The sequence below is a fragment of the Rhinolophus sinicus genome, chromosome 5 (assembly GCF_057876585.1).
Source record: "Rhinolophus sinicus isolate RSI-liver-muscle chromosome 5, RSI-T2T, whole genome shotgun sequence".
In the NCBI taxonomy this organism is placed as follows: Eukaryota; Metazoa; Chordata; class Mammalia; order Chiroptera; family Rhinolophidae; genus Rhinolophus; species Rhinolophus sinicus.
In genome coordinates this window covers 80,711,894-80,731,082 of record NC_142505.1, presented here as the reverse complement: position 1 = coordinate 80,731,082, position 19,189 = coordinate 80,711,894, and the positions used below count along the sequence as shown (strand labels likewise).

Below are 19,189 nucleotides of genomic sequence, written 5' to 3'. Positions count from 1 at the left end.
TTCAGTAAATGCTTACTAAACACCTACTATGAACCAAGCACTGTAGCACTAGGGATATGGTGAATAAAACAGCCAAAAATGCCTTTAAAAAGAGGCGAGACAGACAATAAATAAAACACACAGTAAGTCAGATGGAAAGAAGTGCTATGGAAAAAATAAGTGTAGAGAAAATAGTTATGAGTGGAGGATGGGAGTGGGATGGACCTTTAAAAAGGGTGATCTAAGAAGTCTTACTGAGGAGGTGACATTTCAGGAGGGAGGAGAGGAAGCTGATGATGAAGCAAGCCACATGATTACACGGGAAAGAAAGTTCTGGGTGGAGGAAAGGAGAAGTGTAAAGGCTCTGAAGAGGGTGCTTGCTGGGCCATATTCAAGGAACAGCAAGAAGCTGGGCACGGCCAGAGCAGACTGAACAAGAGTGAAAAGTGGTAGCTGAGGTCAGAGAAGTGAGGGGAAGATGCAGAGAGAGGGCTGGAGCCTTATAGTTCACTGAAAGGACTCTGCTTTATGAGAGAAACAGGATGCCCTTGAAAGATTTTAGGCAGAGGTGACATGATTTGACTTAAAAGGATCTCCTAGCCGCTGCGTTGAAAACAGACTAGAGTGGAAAGGGAAGGAATAAAGAGGACCTGTATAAGGAGTTTACTGCAAAAATTCACGCAAGAGGATATTGGCACAGACCAGAGAGGAAGCAGTGGGGCTGATGAGAAATAGGTGGACTCTGAATACATCTGAACATCAAACTGACAGGGTTTGCTGACAGACTATTATGAAACGTTGAGAGAGGGAAGTCCCAATGACTCTAAGATTTCTGGCCGAGCAATTGGAAGAATGGAGATGCCACTGACCAACAGAGGGAAACTAGAGGAGATAGCTTACAGGCAGATCAGGAGCGTGGTCTTAAGTATGTTAGGTTTGAGGTGTCTCTTAGATATCCAAGAGATTACAATAGGTACTGCCTAGGTTTAAAAAAAAAAAAATTAATGTCTTTCAAGAAAATAAAGTGATTTCTACAGATGACTAACAATTTCAATACTTCAATTTCTACCAACTTCCTAATGTGGCACAAAAGGTTCACTATTTAAAAGGACCTCAAACATTCCCCAAACTTAAAGACCTTTTGGCTGGACAATGGAGAGAACACAAGTCACCCACGTACCCTCTAACCCAGTTATCAGCTCTGTGAAGTTTCTTTCACGGAAAAGCAGGAAATGCTCGAAGTATAGAGGAGACACTTACTGCTGAGGATGTAGAGAAGACCGGGGGGAAGGGTATGCCTGTGTCCAAGGGGGTTTGAGGAAGTTTTCCGGGCCCGGAGTGAAGGAGGTCTCGAAGGCTAGAGCCTTCGGTTTTGTTGTTGGAGGCAGTGGGACCGAGTAACAGACTGTTAAAAAGCTTTGGAGTCAACGGAGAGACTTTTGCAGTGGAGTTGAACGAGTCCAGCCCAAAGGGTGAATGAGACTCTTTACTGAGCACCGACCTCAGGGACCCTGCTTCTGTAAGAACATAACCGGGAACAGCATTAGGCACGACAAGGAACACCCAGCAGGCAACTGACTCCTAAAAATCAGCCAAGTGGGAAGGAGGAAAGACTCCTCCCTCCCCTGCCCCCCAAAACTGCATACGGGTTGTCTGGGCCAAGCCTGATGAGCTATGACTATGGCCAAGGAGAAGCTCCCCTACTTCTTCCTTTCTCTTCCAGATCTGGAGTTCAAACTTTCTTTTGTTCCCATCCATCTTTAGTCTCCCTCCCTGTCTAACAGTGTTTCTTCAAGTGGGTCTCCAGAACATTTGTATTGGAATCCCCTGGAGTGCTTGTTAAAAACGGAGCTTCTTGGTCTCACTCTAAGAGAGCCTCACGTGACAGTGCTGGTAGGCACAGGAGTCTGCATTCTGTACGATTCCCCAGGTGATTCTGGTGCCCACTGAACACGGGGGCTCGCGCTCAATTCTGGCTGCATAACACAGCCACCTGGAAAGCTTATTAAAAATCTTGCATCAATTCTGACTGAAGAGGTCTGGGGTAGAGCCCAGCCATGCGACTTTAAAAAAAAACTCCACTTCTACAAAGAAGTTGAAAGAGATTCCCTCATTTTATGTGATCAGCCAGAGAAAGCAAGTGGCATGTTTCATAAATGTGGATGGTAATGTGTGAGTTGGAAGAATCCCAGAATAACTCAAGTGTTCCACCCACAGGCAGGCAGAGGCTTGTGTTCATCTCACCTTTTGTTTCTTCTTTAGCCTTCTGAGTTGCTAAATCCGCCAACCAGTGCAGGGCAGAGGAGGGTGGGGCTGTGTCAGGGCAAGGGGGCCTGATGGCTTTTAGCTCACTATTGCTGTTTGATGCCAGACTGTCTGCTTTGGGAGGCTCATCGGCTCTGATGTCAGTGCTGTCGGCTTTGGGATCGGGCTCTGGAGTTGTTACCGCTGCAGTTCCTCCTCCACCTGAGAAGGTGGTTTCATTTCCAGAAGAGGCACTAGGGTTTATGCTAGGAAGCTAAAGCACAGGAGGCCAACATGGTTAGAGGGGAGTCCTTGTGCAGAAAAAATAAAACACAAATAGCAATACCTGCTCACACAAAATAGGTCTGGAAAAACAATCTGCAACTGCCCCATAAACTGCTATTTCATTCATTCATTCATTCCTTCATCATATAATTATTGAGTCCTACGATGTGACAGAAAACTACACTAGGTTCTATGGAAAGAGCAGTAAACAAGCCTTGGAAATAAAACAGGTCTGTTTTTTTTTAAATTTTTATTTAGCATATCTGACATTCAAATTCTGCAATGGCAAATCGGTGATTAGAACTCGACCTTACAGAGCTGTTCTGAGCATTAAATGAGATAGTACATGCAAAGAGCTTAGGATAGTTTCGGGCACACATAAACTCAATAAATGTTATTCTGTTACTGAATTTTACATATCATTTGCTCTAACATGGCAATTCTACTGATAATGTATCTCGAGGTCCATCAGCATCAATCCCTGTGCCTCTTATTGACCTTGTGTTAGTGGGAGCATTCCTGGAAGGGCCTCCAAATGTATGCAGTTAATTGTGTGTGTGTGTTGAAAAACCAGCCTCTTGTTCAAAATAGCCACCATCAAACTGGAATGACCTCCACCTCTGAGAGAGCAATGAGAAAACCACTGCTCTCTTTGGAGGTCTGGAGGCTTGGGAATGCTTTCAGGGCAGGATGATCCTGGCTCAGAAGGCCAATCTTCGTATCTCCGTACCTAACAGGACCAGGACAGGGACCAAGCATAGACAGGACTGTATTCCTAGTAACCTTGCCTGTACTCTTCATCTACACAGGACCCTAAGGTATAAATCTTGACAAGAAGCAAAGAATCTCTTTGTGCCATTTATTAACTAAGCCTGGATTGGTTTTAAAGATGAATGAAGAGACACTTGTACCACTCAGGGGGAATTGAAGTCCCTTGAGTAACTCTTCTTAGGCTCTTTATAGAAAGGCTTCACCATTCCCTAAATCCTCAGGAATTGCAGGAAAACCTGGGACAACAGAGGAGAAAATGGGGCATTTCCTAAGAACTTAAGTTTCACTCAACTCTACCCAAACACACACCACTTTACCTGCGACATCCCATTGGTGACAGCAGGTCTCAACACAGATTTGTTTTGCCGACTAATACAAGGGCAGTTTGCTTTAATTCCCCACTTGCCGCGGGCAGCATGTACCATGTCTCCAATATTATAAAGAGCTGGGAGAAAGACAACAATAACAACATTAGAATGCTTGTATGTGCCAGGTCTTGTGCTAAAGACCTTATTAACATTATCTCCATCAATCCTTACCACATTTCCATGAGACAGCAGCCTTTTCCCTCAGTTTTCGACAATGAAACTGAGACTCAGAAGTTAGATCATTTGCTCAAGTACATATAGTTGGTCAGTGGAAGCACTAAGGCTGTATTTAACCCAGGTATTCCTAGCCCCAAGTTCTGTGTACTCTTAACCACTAAAGCACACTCTTTCCCTCCTCTGGAAAACTTAACCCGGTGTCCGCCAGAAGAAACTTTAGGGGTAGATTCCTTAAAGTGGAAGAGTAAACATTTTGAGACGTACACTTGAGGTTTATGTACTTTACTGTTCTATTGCTTAGAAGCACTGGGGTATAAAGGATCCAGAGACTCCCACCCCCTACACCCCAGGCTTTCTTTAGAGGAGAAGAACATGGGCAGTAGTTTTGCATATTAACCACCTTCAATGCATGTGTGTTAGTGGAAGTGTGCAAGCTGGAAAGACTTTCTGGAGGAATCACTGAAGTAAACTAGGGCTGTGACACACACACAACCACTTATTCCTACTGTTAAGTCACCTTTTTCGTGGTTTGATTCGGAGGTTTGATTAGCTTCAGCTGGATTTTTATGAACCTAAAACCAAAGGTCTTTCTGGCAACGTGGGGACTGGCTTTTTCTATTCTGGTCCTGACAACCATGGGAATGTAAAATGGTATCTGGAACAGTAACCAACATCTCCAACCAGAAAGGGGAAGGAAAGTGTGTGCAGTGGCTGCATACATTCTAACACACGTCTAAAGATTCCATTTCTCAGAAAAATCTGATGAGGCTTAAAAAAAAAAAAATCAGGCTGAGATAAACCATTTCACCAAACCTTATGATGTGAGAATTCTATCTCAATTAAAAACATTTCCCCACCAAATCTAAAAAAGGAATTTCCTTACCTGTGCCAGGGATGATCTGCGTGGGCATGAGATTCTCTGGTTCATGGGACTGCCCCTTTGCACACTTCAACCAGGAGAAAACCTCTTCGTCACCCATCTCTTCTGTCTCTGAAAGAGAAATGAAATGCCTTTACTTATTTTATGGGGTCACAAGATGTAGCCCTCTTAGACTCCAAAGACCAGTTTTCTCAGGGACCAAAGAAGGTAACAGCTAACTTTTTAAGTCTGCTTCACTGAGATATAATTTACATACAATAAGTCCAATGATTTAAGGTCTGCACTTCAATGAATTTCGACAAATGTACACAGTTGTATAAACACTATCACAGTCATAATATAGAACATTTCCATCTCTCTTCCTCAAGTTCCCTTGAGTGCTTCACAGTGAATACCCTTTCCTCAACCCCTGGTCACCACCGAGCAGCTTTCTAATACTCAAGTTTTGCTTTTCTAGAATTTCATGTAACTGGAAGCATATAGTATGTACTCATTTATGTTGGGTTTCTTTCATTTAGCATCATGATTTTGAGATTCACCATACTGTTGCATGTGTCAGTAATTCACTCCTTTTTATGGCTGAGTGGTATTGGTATGGATATACCACATTTTGTTTACCCATTCTTCAGCTGGTGGACATTTAGATTGTTTCCAATTTTTGTCTCTTATGCATAAAGCTGCTATAAATATTCAAGTACAAGTCTTTGCATGGACATGTTTTCATTTCTCTTACCAATACCTAGAAGTGGGATGCTGGATCATATGCTAAATTTATGTTTAAATTTATAAGAGATGGCCATACTGTTTTCCAAAGTGATTTGCATTCCTATCAGCAGTGTTTCAGATTTCTAGTTCCTCCACATGTTTCACAACACTTGGTACTGTAAATTTTTAAAATTTTAGCCATCCTAGTGGATACAGTGGTCTCTCATTATGATTTTGATTTGCATTTCCCTAATGAATAATGATATCTTTTTTCCCATGTTCTTATTGAATCTGTTTAAATCTTTTGCCCTTTTAAAAACTGGGTTCTTTGAAAAAGAGAAAATAAAAAGTGGGTTCTTTGACTTCTTGTTATCGAGTTGTAAGAGGTTTTTATTGTGGATAGAAGTCCTTCAGGAAATATGTGATTGGCAAATCTTTTCTCCCAGTCTGTGGCTTGCCTTTTCATTTACTTAACACTTTTGAAGAGCAAAAGTTTTCAAATTTGATGATTTAAATTTTTCTTTTGCTTTTTGTGTCCCAGCTAAGATATATTTGTCTAACCCAAGGACACAAAGATTCTCTTCCATTTTTTTTCCTAGAGTTTTTACAGTTTTATAGCTTTTATGTTTAGGACTATGATTTACTTAAGAGTTACTTTTTTGCAATGGTATAAAAACAGAAGTTTATTTTATTTCTTTGGATATGGATGTATAATTATTCTAGAACCATTTGTTGAAAAGACTATCTTTTTCCTCATTGAATTATCTTGGAAACTTTGTCAACAATCACTTGACTGTATATGTGTGGGTTTGTTTCTAGACTTTGTTCTCTTGAAATGAAGTAGTATAAATCCTCCAATTTCATTCTTAAAAAAAAAATTGACAATATCTTTCTTTTAGTGTTTATTCATATTGAATGTAATTATTTATATTTAATGTAGTTATATTGTGGGGTATAAATTTACAGTCTTGCTATTTGTCTCATTTTTTTGTTTTGGTTTTCCTCTTTTTGAATTGAGTATTTTTATGATTTGTTTTGTCTCTACCTTTGGCTTATTAGCAACACCGCTTTATTTTCTAGTGCTTGCTCTAGGGTTTGTAGTATCTTTAACTTATCACATTCTATCTTCAAATATTATACCACTTCACATATAGTATAAGACCCCTATAAAACCATACTTCCATTTTCCCCTCATTTCCTTTGTGCTGTCATTACATATTTTAATTTTATATACATTGTAAACCCTGTAATACACTGTTAAAACTTCTGCTTTAAACAATTATCTTTTAAAAGATTAAAGATAAGAAAAAAAGTCTTTATATGTACCCACATATTGATCATGGAGGTTGTTCTTCATTCCTTTGTGTAAATCCAAATTTCCTTATCATTTACTTCTGCCTGAATGACTGCTTTTAATTTTGTAGTGTGGATATACTGCTTCTTTTCCCTTTGTAACTTTTTTCAGTAAATTGGTTATGATGTGCTTTGGTATGGTTTTCTCAACCTTTCTTCTGTTTGAGGTAGATTGTTGGATTTGTGGTTTTATAATTTTGTTCAAATTTGGAAATGTTTTGGCTAATGAAGCCAAAATACTACAAATGCACAAATATTTTTTGTCTCTGCCCTCCCATCCTTTCTCTTTCTTGGAACCCTAATTATCCGTTTGCTAGACTGCCTACCATTTCCTGTAGTTCAGTAAGGTACTCCTTCAATGTATAAATTGAAGTCTTTCTTCTCTCTGTGCTTAGTTTTGGATAGTTTCTAGTGCTGTGAGCTCACTGTTTGTTTCTTCTGCAGTGTCTTGCTATTAATCCTATGTGATGTTAATTTTTTTGAGATATTTTTCATCTCTAGAAGTTTCATTTGAGTCTTTTAAATATCTTCTATTTCTCTACTTGTCATATTCACGTTTTCCTATGTCCTTAAGCATATTTATAAAATTTGTAAAAGCTGCTAACGTCATTTTATACTAATTCTATCACTACCTTCATTTCTAGGTTTGCAGCTATTGATTTTTCCCCCCAGATTACTGGTCATAATATTCTGCTTTTTTGCATATCTGATAATTCTTGACTGAACACAGAGCTTTATGACATTTATGTTTCTGAGTATTGGATTTTGTTGTGATCCTTGAAAGAATATTTGGTTTTAGTCTGGCACGTAGTTAAGTAACTTGTGGATCAGTTTGGTCCTTCAAGGGCTTGCTTTATACCTTGTTATGGAAGCCCCAGAGAAGCCTTTATTCCACTATTAAGGTGTGACCCTTTTGGACTCTACCCAGTGTCTCTCTACTCTGGCTGGAGGGAATACAAATTGCAAGTTCTGTAAGTTATTCAGCCAATTGCTTTCTGAGGGTTCTTTCTTAAGCCTTGAGGAGTTTCATCTCATGCATGTGCAGATCACTATATAGCCAAAAAATGGAGGTGATCTCTCTGTAGACCTCGGGGTTCTCTCTCTATGCAGCTCCGACCTCTTTAGCACTCTGCCTCAATGTTCTCAGACTGATCTCTTTCTCAACTCTGTGAGATTGCCAGACTCTGTTTTAGTTGCCTTTCCATGTGCTACAGCCTGGAAACTGCCTCCAGGCAGCAAACTGGGGCAATTGTAGTGTTTACCATGTTTCTTCCCTTCTCACAGGCAGACTCATGCTGCCTGTTGTCCAATGTCTTAAACCATGGTTGCATATATTTTGTCTGTTGTTACTGTGTATGGCAGGAGGGCAATTCCCTAGCAGTTAATCATTCATGGGCAGGAGTGGAATATCTAACAGCTACTTACCATGTAGTAAGTAGTGGGTGTCAGGCCTTGTGCTAACCACTTTACATATATCATTTCATTTAAACCTCACAACAGAGATGTGAGAGAAGTACGCACATTATCTTTGTTTTTATGGATAAGAAAACTGAAGCTCTGAGGGGTGAAGTAACTAGCCCAAGACACCATATTGGTGGTAGTAGGTTTCAAATCTCAGTAGCCTAAGTTCTAAACCAGTCACAACGGTTACACTATATCTCTGAAGAGGGAAGAATGAGGAGGTCACGGAGCAAGGATTCTTGGTGTATCATAAGATAAAGCAAGAACAAAGGGAAGCAAAGGATTTAGATAGACATTCTCCAAAGATGATAAACACAGGGCCATAAAGGACATGAAAAGATGCTCAATGTCATTAGTCATTAGGGAAATGCACATCAAGACCACATCAGAAGATACCACTTCACAGACACTGTGATCGCTATAATAAAAAACACAGACAATAACAAGTGTTGGTGAGGATGTGGAAAAATCGGAACCCTCATACATTGCTGGTGGGTTTATAAAATGGTGCAACTACTTTAAAATACATTTTGGCACTTCCAAAAAGGATTAAAATAGAACTGTCATAGGACCCAGCAATTGTACTCCTAGGTATATATATACTCAAAAGAACTGAAAACATATGTCCACACAATAATCTGTATAAAAATGTTCATAGTGGCACTTTTAATAATAGCCCAAAGTGGAAAAAACTCAAATGCCCATCAGTTGATGAATGGATAAACAAATGTAGTATACTCATACAATGGAATATTATTTGGCAATACAAATGAATGAATTATTGATATGTGCTACAACATGCATGGGGCATTAAAACAGTATTCTAAGTGAAGAAGCCAGTCACAAAAGGCCAAATACTGTATGATTCCATTTATTTGGCACGTACAGAATAGGCAAATCTATAGAGACAGTTAAGTATATTAGTGGTTAACAAGGGCTGAAGGGGACTCAGGAATGGGGAGAGACTAGTAGTGGGTACGAGGTTACTTTTGGAGTGATAACAATGGAATTAGATAGTGTTGATGGTTGCACAACCTTGAGGACATAGGAAAAATCTTTGAATTGTATACTTTAAAAGAGTGAGTTTTATGGCATGTGAATTCTATCTCAGTAAAGATGTTACTAAAGAAAACAGAACAAGGAAGATGAGTAATAACCCTTCTTGGATTGTTTTAGCCTTCCCAACCAGGCTGAAGTACTGGCAATTGTAAAGAATGAAGCGAAACAGCTAAAGACGGGGCACAAACCCATTCCTGCTTCAATTTCCAAGTGCTACACACTGACAGGTTACCTTTAGAACTGCAAAGTACAATATTTGCTTACCACTGCGTGGACGGCTTTTCCTGAGCCTGTAACAGTCAAGGCAGACCCCAAATCCACATTTGCGACAAACCCAGTGAATGTTGAAGAGAGTTGTTTCACATACGTCACACATCTCCCGCACACCACGCACAGCTCGCTTCCATGCCACTTTCTCTGGTGGAAAGACGAAGAGAAATATCGTTGGCACTGACCATCCTCAACAATAGCAAAAACCCCAGAGACACAATGATTCCTACTCAAGTTGTTTTTTCCAATGATAAAACTAAAAAATTCATGAGGTATGTTTCTGTAATTGCAAGAGAAACAAAATACATGAAATTTCTAATATTTCTGAACAAGGGTCAATAGAGAATGAATGCCTCATGGTATCACTTACAATATCGTAACATTTTTAATTTGGGGGAGCTTGAAATAAGAAGATTCTTCTCTTGAAATGTAGGGCATAATTTCATAGCACAATTTCCCTTAGTCTGGAAATAGGGTCCAGTATCTCACAGACATGGAAATGTCATAAATGTCTGAATAATGCAGGTTCTAGGTGTGAAACATGGCACCCTACAGCACTTCATCTATGCATAAATCAGAGAGTATTGCTTAGTAATACAAACTGGTTCAAAGCGAGCTGAAAATATTCAGAACCAAACCCAAACAGGGATCAAAATGCGTATTATGGTAGCTGTGCAACAAAAATGAAAGGTAAGCAGGGAAGAAGTTTTTGGTTTAACTGTCAAAGACTGAAGGAGTGAGGTCTGCTGGATATAGTTAGGGCCTAAATACTTTGGGCCTATATAGTTTGCTACAAAGGAGTCCTATCACTCATTAATTCTATAGAAAATGCCATCTGCCAGTCCTTCCACTCCTCCCTTTAAAAGAAAACGAAAGTTTCAACGAGGAGTGCATGGAAGATGAGCAAGAGGGTGCCTTACGGTGTGGCTCCACCATCATCATGGCCTCCTTCTCGGACATCACGAGCTGGCAGAACTGGTCCCCAACGTTGGCCAGGATGTATTTTGAGGTTTCTAGGTCTATCCCTTCTGCTAGGGAGGAAGAGGGAATCCACAGGTTCATGGCATCAGGGTCGCTTTGCTGGGGACTCAGAAACCCCTCCACACGGAGCACCCCTTTTCGAGTGAAGATCAACCTGAGATGGGAAGGAAAACAGTCAAATAGCAGCAGTCATGCAAAGTAACATACACTAAAATCCTAGGACCTAAAAGACAATAAAATGAGACTTAACAGGCATCAGGCTGAATTAAGAACTTTCACCATATCTGACCAACATATTAGGTTGGTGCAAAAGTAACTGCGGTTTAAAAGGTTAAAAAAAATTGCAGGCAGGCTCAGTGGCTCAGGTGGTGGGACCGCGGTGCTCCTAACGCTGAGGTCACCGGTTCGATTCCCACATGAGCCAGTGAGCTGCGCCCTCTACAGCTAAGATTGTGAACAACATCTCTCCCTGGACCTGGGCTGCCGTGAGCAGCCAGAGTTGGCGTGAGCTGCCGTGGGTTGCCGCGGGCTGCTGTGCTGCCATGCTGCCAGCAACAGCCGGTGGCCAGCATGAGTGGCCGGCAGCTGGCAAGAGCTGCCATGAGCGACCGATGACTGGTGACCGACTGCCTCAGCCGGGGGGAGCGCAAGGCTCCTAATACCAGCATGGGCCAGGGAGCTGTGTCCTACACAACTAGACTGAGAAACAACGGCTTGAACCAGAGTAGGGGGGTGGAGGCGGAAAAAGGGGGAAAAAATTGCAAAAACCACAATTACTTTTGTACCAACCTAATAGTATGCATTCTTTGTGCTAATAAGAAGGTTGGCTAATACTTAGGTCAGAGAAAAACTCAGAGCCAGGCTCACTGTCACACTGTAACTTCATGTCTACCTACATCAGCTGTTCCCTTACTATTGCCTGGCAGTCACAATCCAGAGGGTGCACTCCCTCTCCTAGATGCCCGTTTCGTATCTTCTCCTTTCTCTTCAAACCTCCAAAATTCCCCTGGAAGACCTTGTTAAGTGTTCCACTGAGAAAATACAAAGAGCCAGAAGAGAACTCCCACAAACTCTGGCCACATTACCACACCTTCCTGCAGCTGGGCCCATGGACTCCATCTAATCTGCTACAATGAATGAACTAGGTCTCAGCAAAGACCAATATTTCCACCTATGCTTTACATCCTATCCTTTCATAAGCATCCCTCCACTAATTCTCTCTTCTACATCATCTATTTTCCTCTCTGCTGAATCATTCTTGTCAGTATTTGTACTTGCTCTCTCAAAAATCCTCGTGCTCCCGTATCAGCTCACTCTTGCTCCCATCTATTTGCTTGTTAGAGCAGCTTCTTGGAAGAGTTGTCTATACTGATGTTGCCAGCTCTCTTTTCCTTTAATCCACTCCTATCACGCTTTCCCCCCACCAATCTACCAAAGCTTTTTGACAAGGTCATTCCCTCTTGTTAAATCTAATGGTCTCTTCCAGTTCTTATCTTACCTGACCCAATCAGGAGCATTTGCCACGGTTCACTACACCTTCCAGGATAAACTCTTCAGTTGTATTCCAGGATACCTCGCTGGCTGTTCTTTCTCAGCCGTCTGCACTAGCTCCTCCTCATCTCCCCCTCTCTCAATGTGGGAGAGCTCCAGAACTCAGTCCTTGGACTGCTTCTCCTCTCTATTTACACTGTGATTTCTTACACGATTATCAATCAGGCTTAGACTCAAACAGTTTTAAATACCTGGTGACATCCAAATTCTTACCTCCAGTTTAGACCTCTTCTCTCAGCTCTAGAGTTGTATATCCAGCTGCCCTTTCAACACCTCCATTTGGAAATCTAATAAGCACCTCAAATTTAACATGCCCAAATTAAAGCTCCCCATTTTCCTCCCCAAACCTACTTTCCCCTGAGAAATCTCCTTATCAGTAAATGGAAACTCCATTCTTCCAGTTTTTAGGCCAAAAGCTGTAGAATCATCCTTTACTCCTTTCTTTCATACTTCACAACTGACCCATCAGAAAATCATGTGGGCTCTATCTTCAAAATATATCCTTAATCCAACCACTTCTCATCACCCCTATTGCTACCTCCCTGCACTAAGCCACCATCATTTTTCACCTGGATAATTGCCATAACCTCTTTCCTCTGCCTTCACCTCAATATAATCTATTCTCAAGAAGGTTGTCACAGTGCTGCTTTAAAACATTCATCAGGGTCACTCATCAGCTCAGAACCTCCAATGATTCTTATTCAGCATAAAAGCCAGGGCCCTGAGAGTAGCCCTTTAAAATCTGGACCCATCATGAACTCTTTGGCCTCAACTCCTTTCCTCCCTGCTTACTTTTTTAGTCACTCTGGCTTCATAAACACACCAGGGATATTCTAGCCTTGGGACAGTTGCTCTTGTTGTGCCCTCTACCCGGAATATTTGTCTCCCAGAAAAATGTGTGGCCAACTCCCTCACCTCCTTCAGGTCTTTACTCAGATCGAACTTTCTCAAATTATCCTATTTAACACCATAGCTTCTCTAAGTCTCCCCACACTTCAATCTTCTTTCCCTTCTTTATTTTTCTCATACTTATTATCAGATGACATACCATTAATTTAAGTTTTTTTCTTATTTACTGTCTGCCTCCCCAACTATAATGCAAACCTCTCAAGGACTGGAATTTGAGGTCTTGTGCACTACTAATACCCTCAGTGTCCAGAGCAATGAGTAGCACACACTATGTGCTCAACATAACATTTGCTGAATAAGTGAATCCACACCGTGTGGATAAACCATTTGGATTTCTTTATTTTAAAAATTAAAGATTCTTAAAGATCATTTAGAAGAAATTCCTCTTCTAAGTTTATCAAGTGTAAGAAAAGTAACTAAATAGCTGTGGTTTGGTAAAATCAGGGGATATTCCTAGGATTTATCAGTTATCTCTAATTCAAAGACGATTCACTTTCTCTCCTAATCTTACTTTCCCTTCTTTCTAAGGGACTCCAGTTACTCTATCACTGAAGAGGCGAGTGAGTGGTCAGGCAGATTCAAAACATAAAACGGAGTCCTGCTGCTGCTATACCACTGGTTTCAAATGGAACCCAAGTTAGGAATAACTCAATGTAGCTGAGGAGCTGGCAGCCGAGACTGTTCAACTGCAATTCTCACGGACAAAGCCACATGGCATTTCGCCATCCAAACAACTAAGTGGCTACTACGACAGAGCAGTGGACTCTGAGAGCAGAGGAGCAAGGAAAACGAAGAGAAAGATGGTGAGATGTTTCCAGATGCAGAGGAACAATGGGAGTTACACATCACCAGTGGGAGCTGGGCAGGAGACCAAGGAGAAGTCTGGGTACCTCCGGAAGTGAAAGAAGCGGCAGGCGACCGTCGAGTCGTCTTGTTCCTGTTCCTTAAACTTCCGATAGCGTTCCAGGCGGCACTCACGACACTTGTGCAGGTGAGGGGCTACATTGATGCACGACCCATCCTGTAGGAAGGGCTCTCCGGACTGCTTCAGCTTCTTCACTTTGCTCACATCCTTCAGGACTGACTGGCCAACTACGTCAAGGGAGGGAGGAGAAATGGTTGGCTGTGACAGGTATAGACGAGATGCAATAACACGATCCTTTTGCGGACACACCTGTCCTGACCTGGGTCACTCCTCTTTGCACTGCTTAGATGTATGCCCGTCAGGGCCATCCTTAACAGAAAGGGAGCAGAGGGAGCAAAGAGGCTTCACTTGGGAGCTAAGGACCACGGAGAATTTGTGGGAAGTGGCCCATTATAGTGAAACAACTGTGGGCACATGTGAGGAAAACCCAAGAAGGCAGAAGGGAGCCACCATCTGCCTCGAGCTCCTCACGGGATGACTGTTCTACTACTCAAGGGCCCGGGGGCTCTCATGGGACACCAGTCTCTAATGACAACAGCTACTTTTACCACCTCACTTTTTTTTCCAATCAGCCTGCATACACTTCTGGACCATGACCTCACACCACAGGATTTAATGGCTTTTGGAAAAGGCATTAAAACCTGATATATGTGCCAGATAGAAGCAAAGTGAGGAGTGATTCTCTTTGCTTCCAGTCAGTAAAAGCCTGCTATGTGAGAATGGAGACCAATACTCAGTAACTCCCCTGAAGTAAATTAAAGAGGATGGACCAAAAGGAAGCAGAAAAACACAAGGAAGAAGTTTCTGACCAGACAGACTACCAAGAAGATCATAGATCTTCCTCTGTGGGATTATCACTCTGCAGGGCACATACCCCCTCTTAGTGCCGATTTAGAGACAATCCTGCCCTGAAACAGGCCCGGTGAGGGGGCCTCTGTTAGGGCCTTCTGGCTATGTGATTCTGAGACGATAGAACTTTCCACAGGGAGGGCCTCAGCTGCCCAACAACACAACAGGCAGTGGAGACTTGTGCCAGAGACAATCCCACATACATAGAGCCCCAGCAGGATCACCTTTCAGGGGTGCGGTCCGAGGCCGGCCCTTGGGGGCCTGCTTCCCCTTGCTTTTGCCCAGCAACAGCTCAGCACTGCGTTCCCCATTGGGGCCCAGCTTCCCCATCAGGTGCTCTGGAATCCCCTTCAGGCCAGTCTTGGCCTGCAGCTGCTCCTCAGAGTCGCTCATATCTGACAGGTCACTGTTGGTGCTGGAGTCCGAGTCCTGTCTGCAAGCCAAGCTTCGCTCATCCAGTGAGAACCTTTTCACAGCTTCAAAAGGAGCTTTGTTCTCCTGTGAAAAATCTGCTGGGGAGGACAGAAAGCTGCCTGAGTGCCTGCCAAAGACATTACTAAAGGTTTTGAGGAGGGGATTGTCCTGCTGCCCGGGCCCCACAGTTGGTCTCTCCTCCGTGGGGCTGGAGGAGAGAGTAGGCATCTCAATGGGCTGGGTGAGGCTGCTGGTGGGCGAACTGGAGCGGCCATTCCCCATGGCAGAGAGGCTCGGACCCCCGGTGGTAAGAGCGGAGCCCAGAACACTAGGCACCAGTTTGGAAGAGTCAGTTGTGATGAAGAGGGTTTTCTTCTTTGCTAAAGATGCCGAATCTGAAGAGGAGTGAGATTCGGGCCAGTTGGGTGCTGCCTTGGAGGTGACAGTGGTAGCAGAGGAAGAGCTACCTGATGCCTGAGATGCAAAGCTGCTGAAAGGGCTATGGTCAACTTTCTCCACAAATGCCAAGAAAGGGTTAGAGGGCTCTTCTCGGGATAGTTTGGGGGGCTGTAAAAATAGATTTTCATGACTCTCTGGGGTGCGGGCATTCAGGAGGCTCCGTGGGAAGGCTGGTGTGAGGGTGGGCATGGACTCTGCAGGCACTTTCCGGTCCACAGAGCTGCCAGCCTTAGAGCCTGATTTAGTGTCTGCTCCAAGAGTGGATCTGCCTTTACACAGGCTCTCAAGGCTTTGTTTGAATGAATCTCGACTGGAGGAATCATCAGCCAAACTTTCCGAAACGGTAGTGAAGTAGTTACTGGTGGGTAAAGTCTGGGACATGCATTGAAAAAACAAGTTTTTGGAGAGATCAGAGTCTTTTTGAGACTCTGGTGCAGAGCTCCCACCAAAAGAGAAGCCCAAAGGTTTGTTTTCTGCGGCAAGAACCCCATTGGATTGGCTCCTCCCACTTCCAAAAGTCAAAGGTTGTGATAAACTTGGAAGAGACGCTCCAAATCCAGAAGAGGCCAGAACAGAATTTCTTGAATTCTGAAAAGAAGACAGCTTGAGTTAGTGATGCTGGCATCTCTTTATAACCGTATGATCTCTTTCTTGGACCTAGGCCAACATTTCTTGTAAGGTCAATCAACTTCTCTCCTACAATTCCATGAAAACTGCTCTTATAACTAGATTTCACCAGCATTAGGGAACAAACCTGCCACAGACCACACAGAGAGCATCTTTAGCAAAGTGAGCTAGACATAGCAGGATGTCATTTATCCTGCCACTCCCTTGGTAGTTAGTGAACTGGTTGTCACAGCACTAGGAAGCTGTGTAGGCTTCCTAGTATCTCTTTGGAAATAATGGCTCCACCAGGGAATTGGTGAAAAGGATTCCTGAACAGACATCAGCTTTTACTTTGAAATATACCAAATGACCATGTAATAGTAATCTACCTCAATGACCTTAGGGGCTATTGTTGAAGTTTTGATTTATTTAAGCTACTGCAAATTCCCCATCTTACAAAAGTGACTTCAGCCCCATGAGCCCATTGTACGTTAAGGAAAAGTATTCTTTTATTAGTTTAAAACTCCCAAAGATGGGTCCTTTTGGAATTTGGCAATTCATTTATGGGTCCAAGTTAATCTAAAAGCTGAATATGTTTCAATAAAGTTAGACCTAAAGATGCTAAATTAAAGAAAGCATACTGAACCCTTGTGTTACCACCAGGATCTAACAAGTCTCCAAACAGGAAACAATGTAGATGCTGATATGCCCACCCAACAAAAGCATTAAGCATAACAAACTGCACAATGAAAAAATACTTTCCTTCTTTCACCTTGAAAAAGTTAACTTATGCATATGAATAAACAATGTGTGTGTAAAGAAGGGCATATATTATACACCCATATACCAGTACATACACAGAAACATCCGTAGGTAGGTATGAGCACTTATGTAATACTTATTAATTTAATAAAACCCAGGTCTTAACACTTGACTAACGAACCATAGAGTACTAAAAACAATTAACCTTCAGGTAGTAGAGGATGGTCCCCCCAAACATTCACTTTGAAACACTGGAAATAAAAATTATCCCATGACTGCTTAATGGATATGGTGTTTCCTTTGGGGTCAATGAGAATTTCTGGAACTAGACAGTGGTGATGGCTGTACAATATCGGGGATGTACTAAATGCCACAGAACTGAACTCTTTAAATGGTTAAAACGGCAAATTTTATGTTACATGTTACTTTGCCACAATTTAAAAAAAAGTTCCAGGTAAACAAAAGGGCTTTGTTAAAAAAGGGGGAAGTTTCAATTTACCTAAGGTATTCTTTAAATATGCAAGAGGATTCTACTTTAAGACTTCGCTTGAGGGCAGCATAGAAGCATGAGGACCAGGCAGCTCACCAGCTGACATTTGCTACAGAGACAGTTTCAGGGCATTTTAGAGTTCATTATTCTTTTTTCTTTTCCTTCCCACTAACCAACAACCATTCCCATTAAAAAAGAAGGGAATAGACAGACACAGCCCTGAGGCTTTGCAGTTGTTTCGCTAGCAGGATTTGGCCAGGCGCCTTGACACCTGCAGGACTGCAAGGAACCAGCATGGGTAGCTCAGGTTTCACTACTAAAGTTACCCTTTAAAAATAAATACACACATGAATGAAGACCAATTTGGATGGTCTTTCATTTTCCTTCAAATGATTAAATTCCAAATCCCTTTCTTATAAGAAAGTGATGACAAGCTGATTTCAACTCAAGTTTTTAGTGCGAGAAGTTTCTAAACTTCTTGATTTGACATCATAATGGAAACATCCATGTCTGTATTTTTAAATCCTATCCCAAGGAGAATACCTAGGCTGACACATTAACAAAATTACTGATGCGGTCACAGAAATTTCTCCAACCTGTATGGAAAATGCCCTTTGAATCCACATTTCATCTATTCAGCTTTGCTACTACTCCCAACAATAACAGCACTCAGTGAAGCTCTCCTTGCAGCGTGTAAAATGTGGTCTATTTTGTAATCCCCATTTACATTGACATTGCCTTCGACATGGAGTTGATTTTAATTAATCTGGGCAATATGACAACACACACACACTGGAAATCCACATAAGACCTCACTTTGTTCTCTTGGGAATGCTGGTCAACTAAGAGGACAAACCATGAACAGTGTGAAATTTGCATTTACAGGCCTTCTTCTCTCTGCCTGAACATTTCACCTCTCTCCCCATCCCTACACACTAGGGATTGACAAACTGCATTTTCTAGGGAGGGGAAGAAATCAGGTGAAATGCATACTCCATGTTTTACCTGGCATTGTTATACCTAAAATGTTTCCATTTTAGGATGTGAGCTCCTTCAAATAGCGATTTCAATTCTTTAAAATATACAGTACTTAGCACACAGTAGTTTCCTATATATAATTTTAAAAAATCATTTAGCATTTTATCTTTGTATTTCATATTCCAGCTTGAAAAAATATGACTAAACATCATGAATCATACTTTGGTGACCAAAGTAAGAGTCAGAAGACTATGTGAATTGATTTTGATATTGTTTCAAATTTGATTGGGGAGTCAACTTAATGCTAATTTGTATTTAACAAAAGTTCAATTTCAGCAATGATACATGCATATCAGCTAAAGAAAACAGTAAACTGGATACTACTGTGATTAATTCTATCAAATTTTCCAGGTAAAGCTTAAACAGATTAAGTTAGCTTAAAAAGATTAAGAAAAATTTAGGGCCATATCAAATCATGGAAAGAAGCCCAATCTCAAGGGAAAATATCATAGAAAATGATGAACTGAAAGCATGGGTTGGTAACAGGAGCTTTCACGTAGCCTTAATTATAGTGTTGACTACTACCATCACTGTAATTCATTAACCTTGCCTCTCCCGATCCTGGTGGAGGCTCAACCACCATGTGAACTAAACAGATAATTGAATTAAGAAGATTCTCCACCAAATCTCTTATTTCATTAAATTGGGTTGTA

General features: G+C 41.8%; 1 protein-coding gene across 2 annotated transcripts in view; it reads right to left on the bottom strand.

The window, feature by feature from the left end:
- Positions 1-19,189, bottom strand: part of KDM3B (lysine demethylase 3B) — a 52,752-nt gene that overhangs the window by 9,236 nt on the left and 24,327 nt on the right. For both annotated transcript variants that reach the window (XM_019740206.3, XM_074313581.2), the window contains 8 exons: positions 14,992-16,228; positions 13,884-14,085; positions 10,473-10,687; positions 9,547-9,699; positions 4,708-4,815; positions 3,597-3,724; positions 2,224-2,497; positions 1,240-1,496 (listed from right to left, as the gene is read on the bottom strand). In XM_019740206.3, the coding sequence (XP_019595765.3) occupies positions 1,240-1,496; positions 2,224-2,497; positions 3,597-3,724; positions 4,708-4,815; positions 9,547-9,699; positions 10,473-10,687; positions 13,884-14,085; positions 14,992-16,228 (2,574 nt within the window). The remainder of the gene's footprint in view (positions 1-1,239; positions 1,497-2,223; positions 2,498-3,596; positions 3,725-4,707; positions 4,816-9,546; positions 9,700-10,472; positions 10,688-13,883; positions 14,086-14,991; positions 16,229-19,189) is intronic.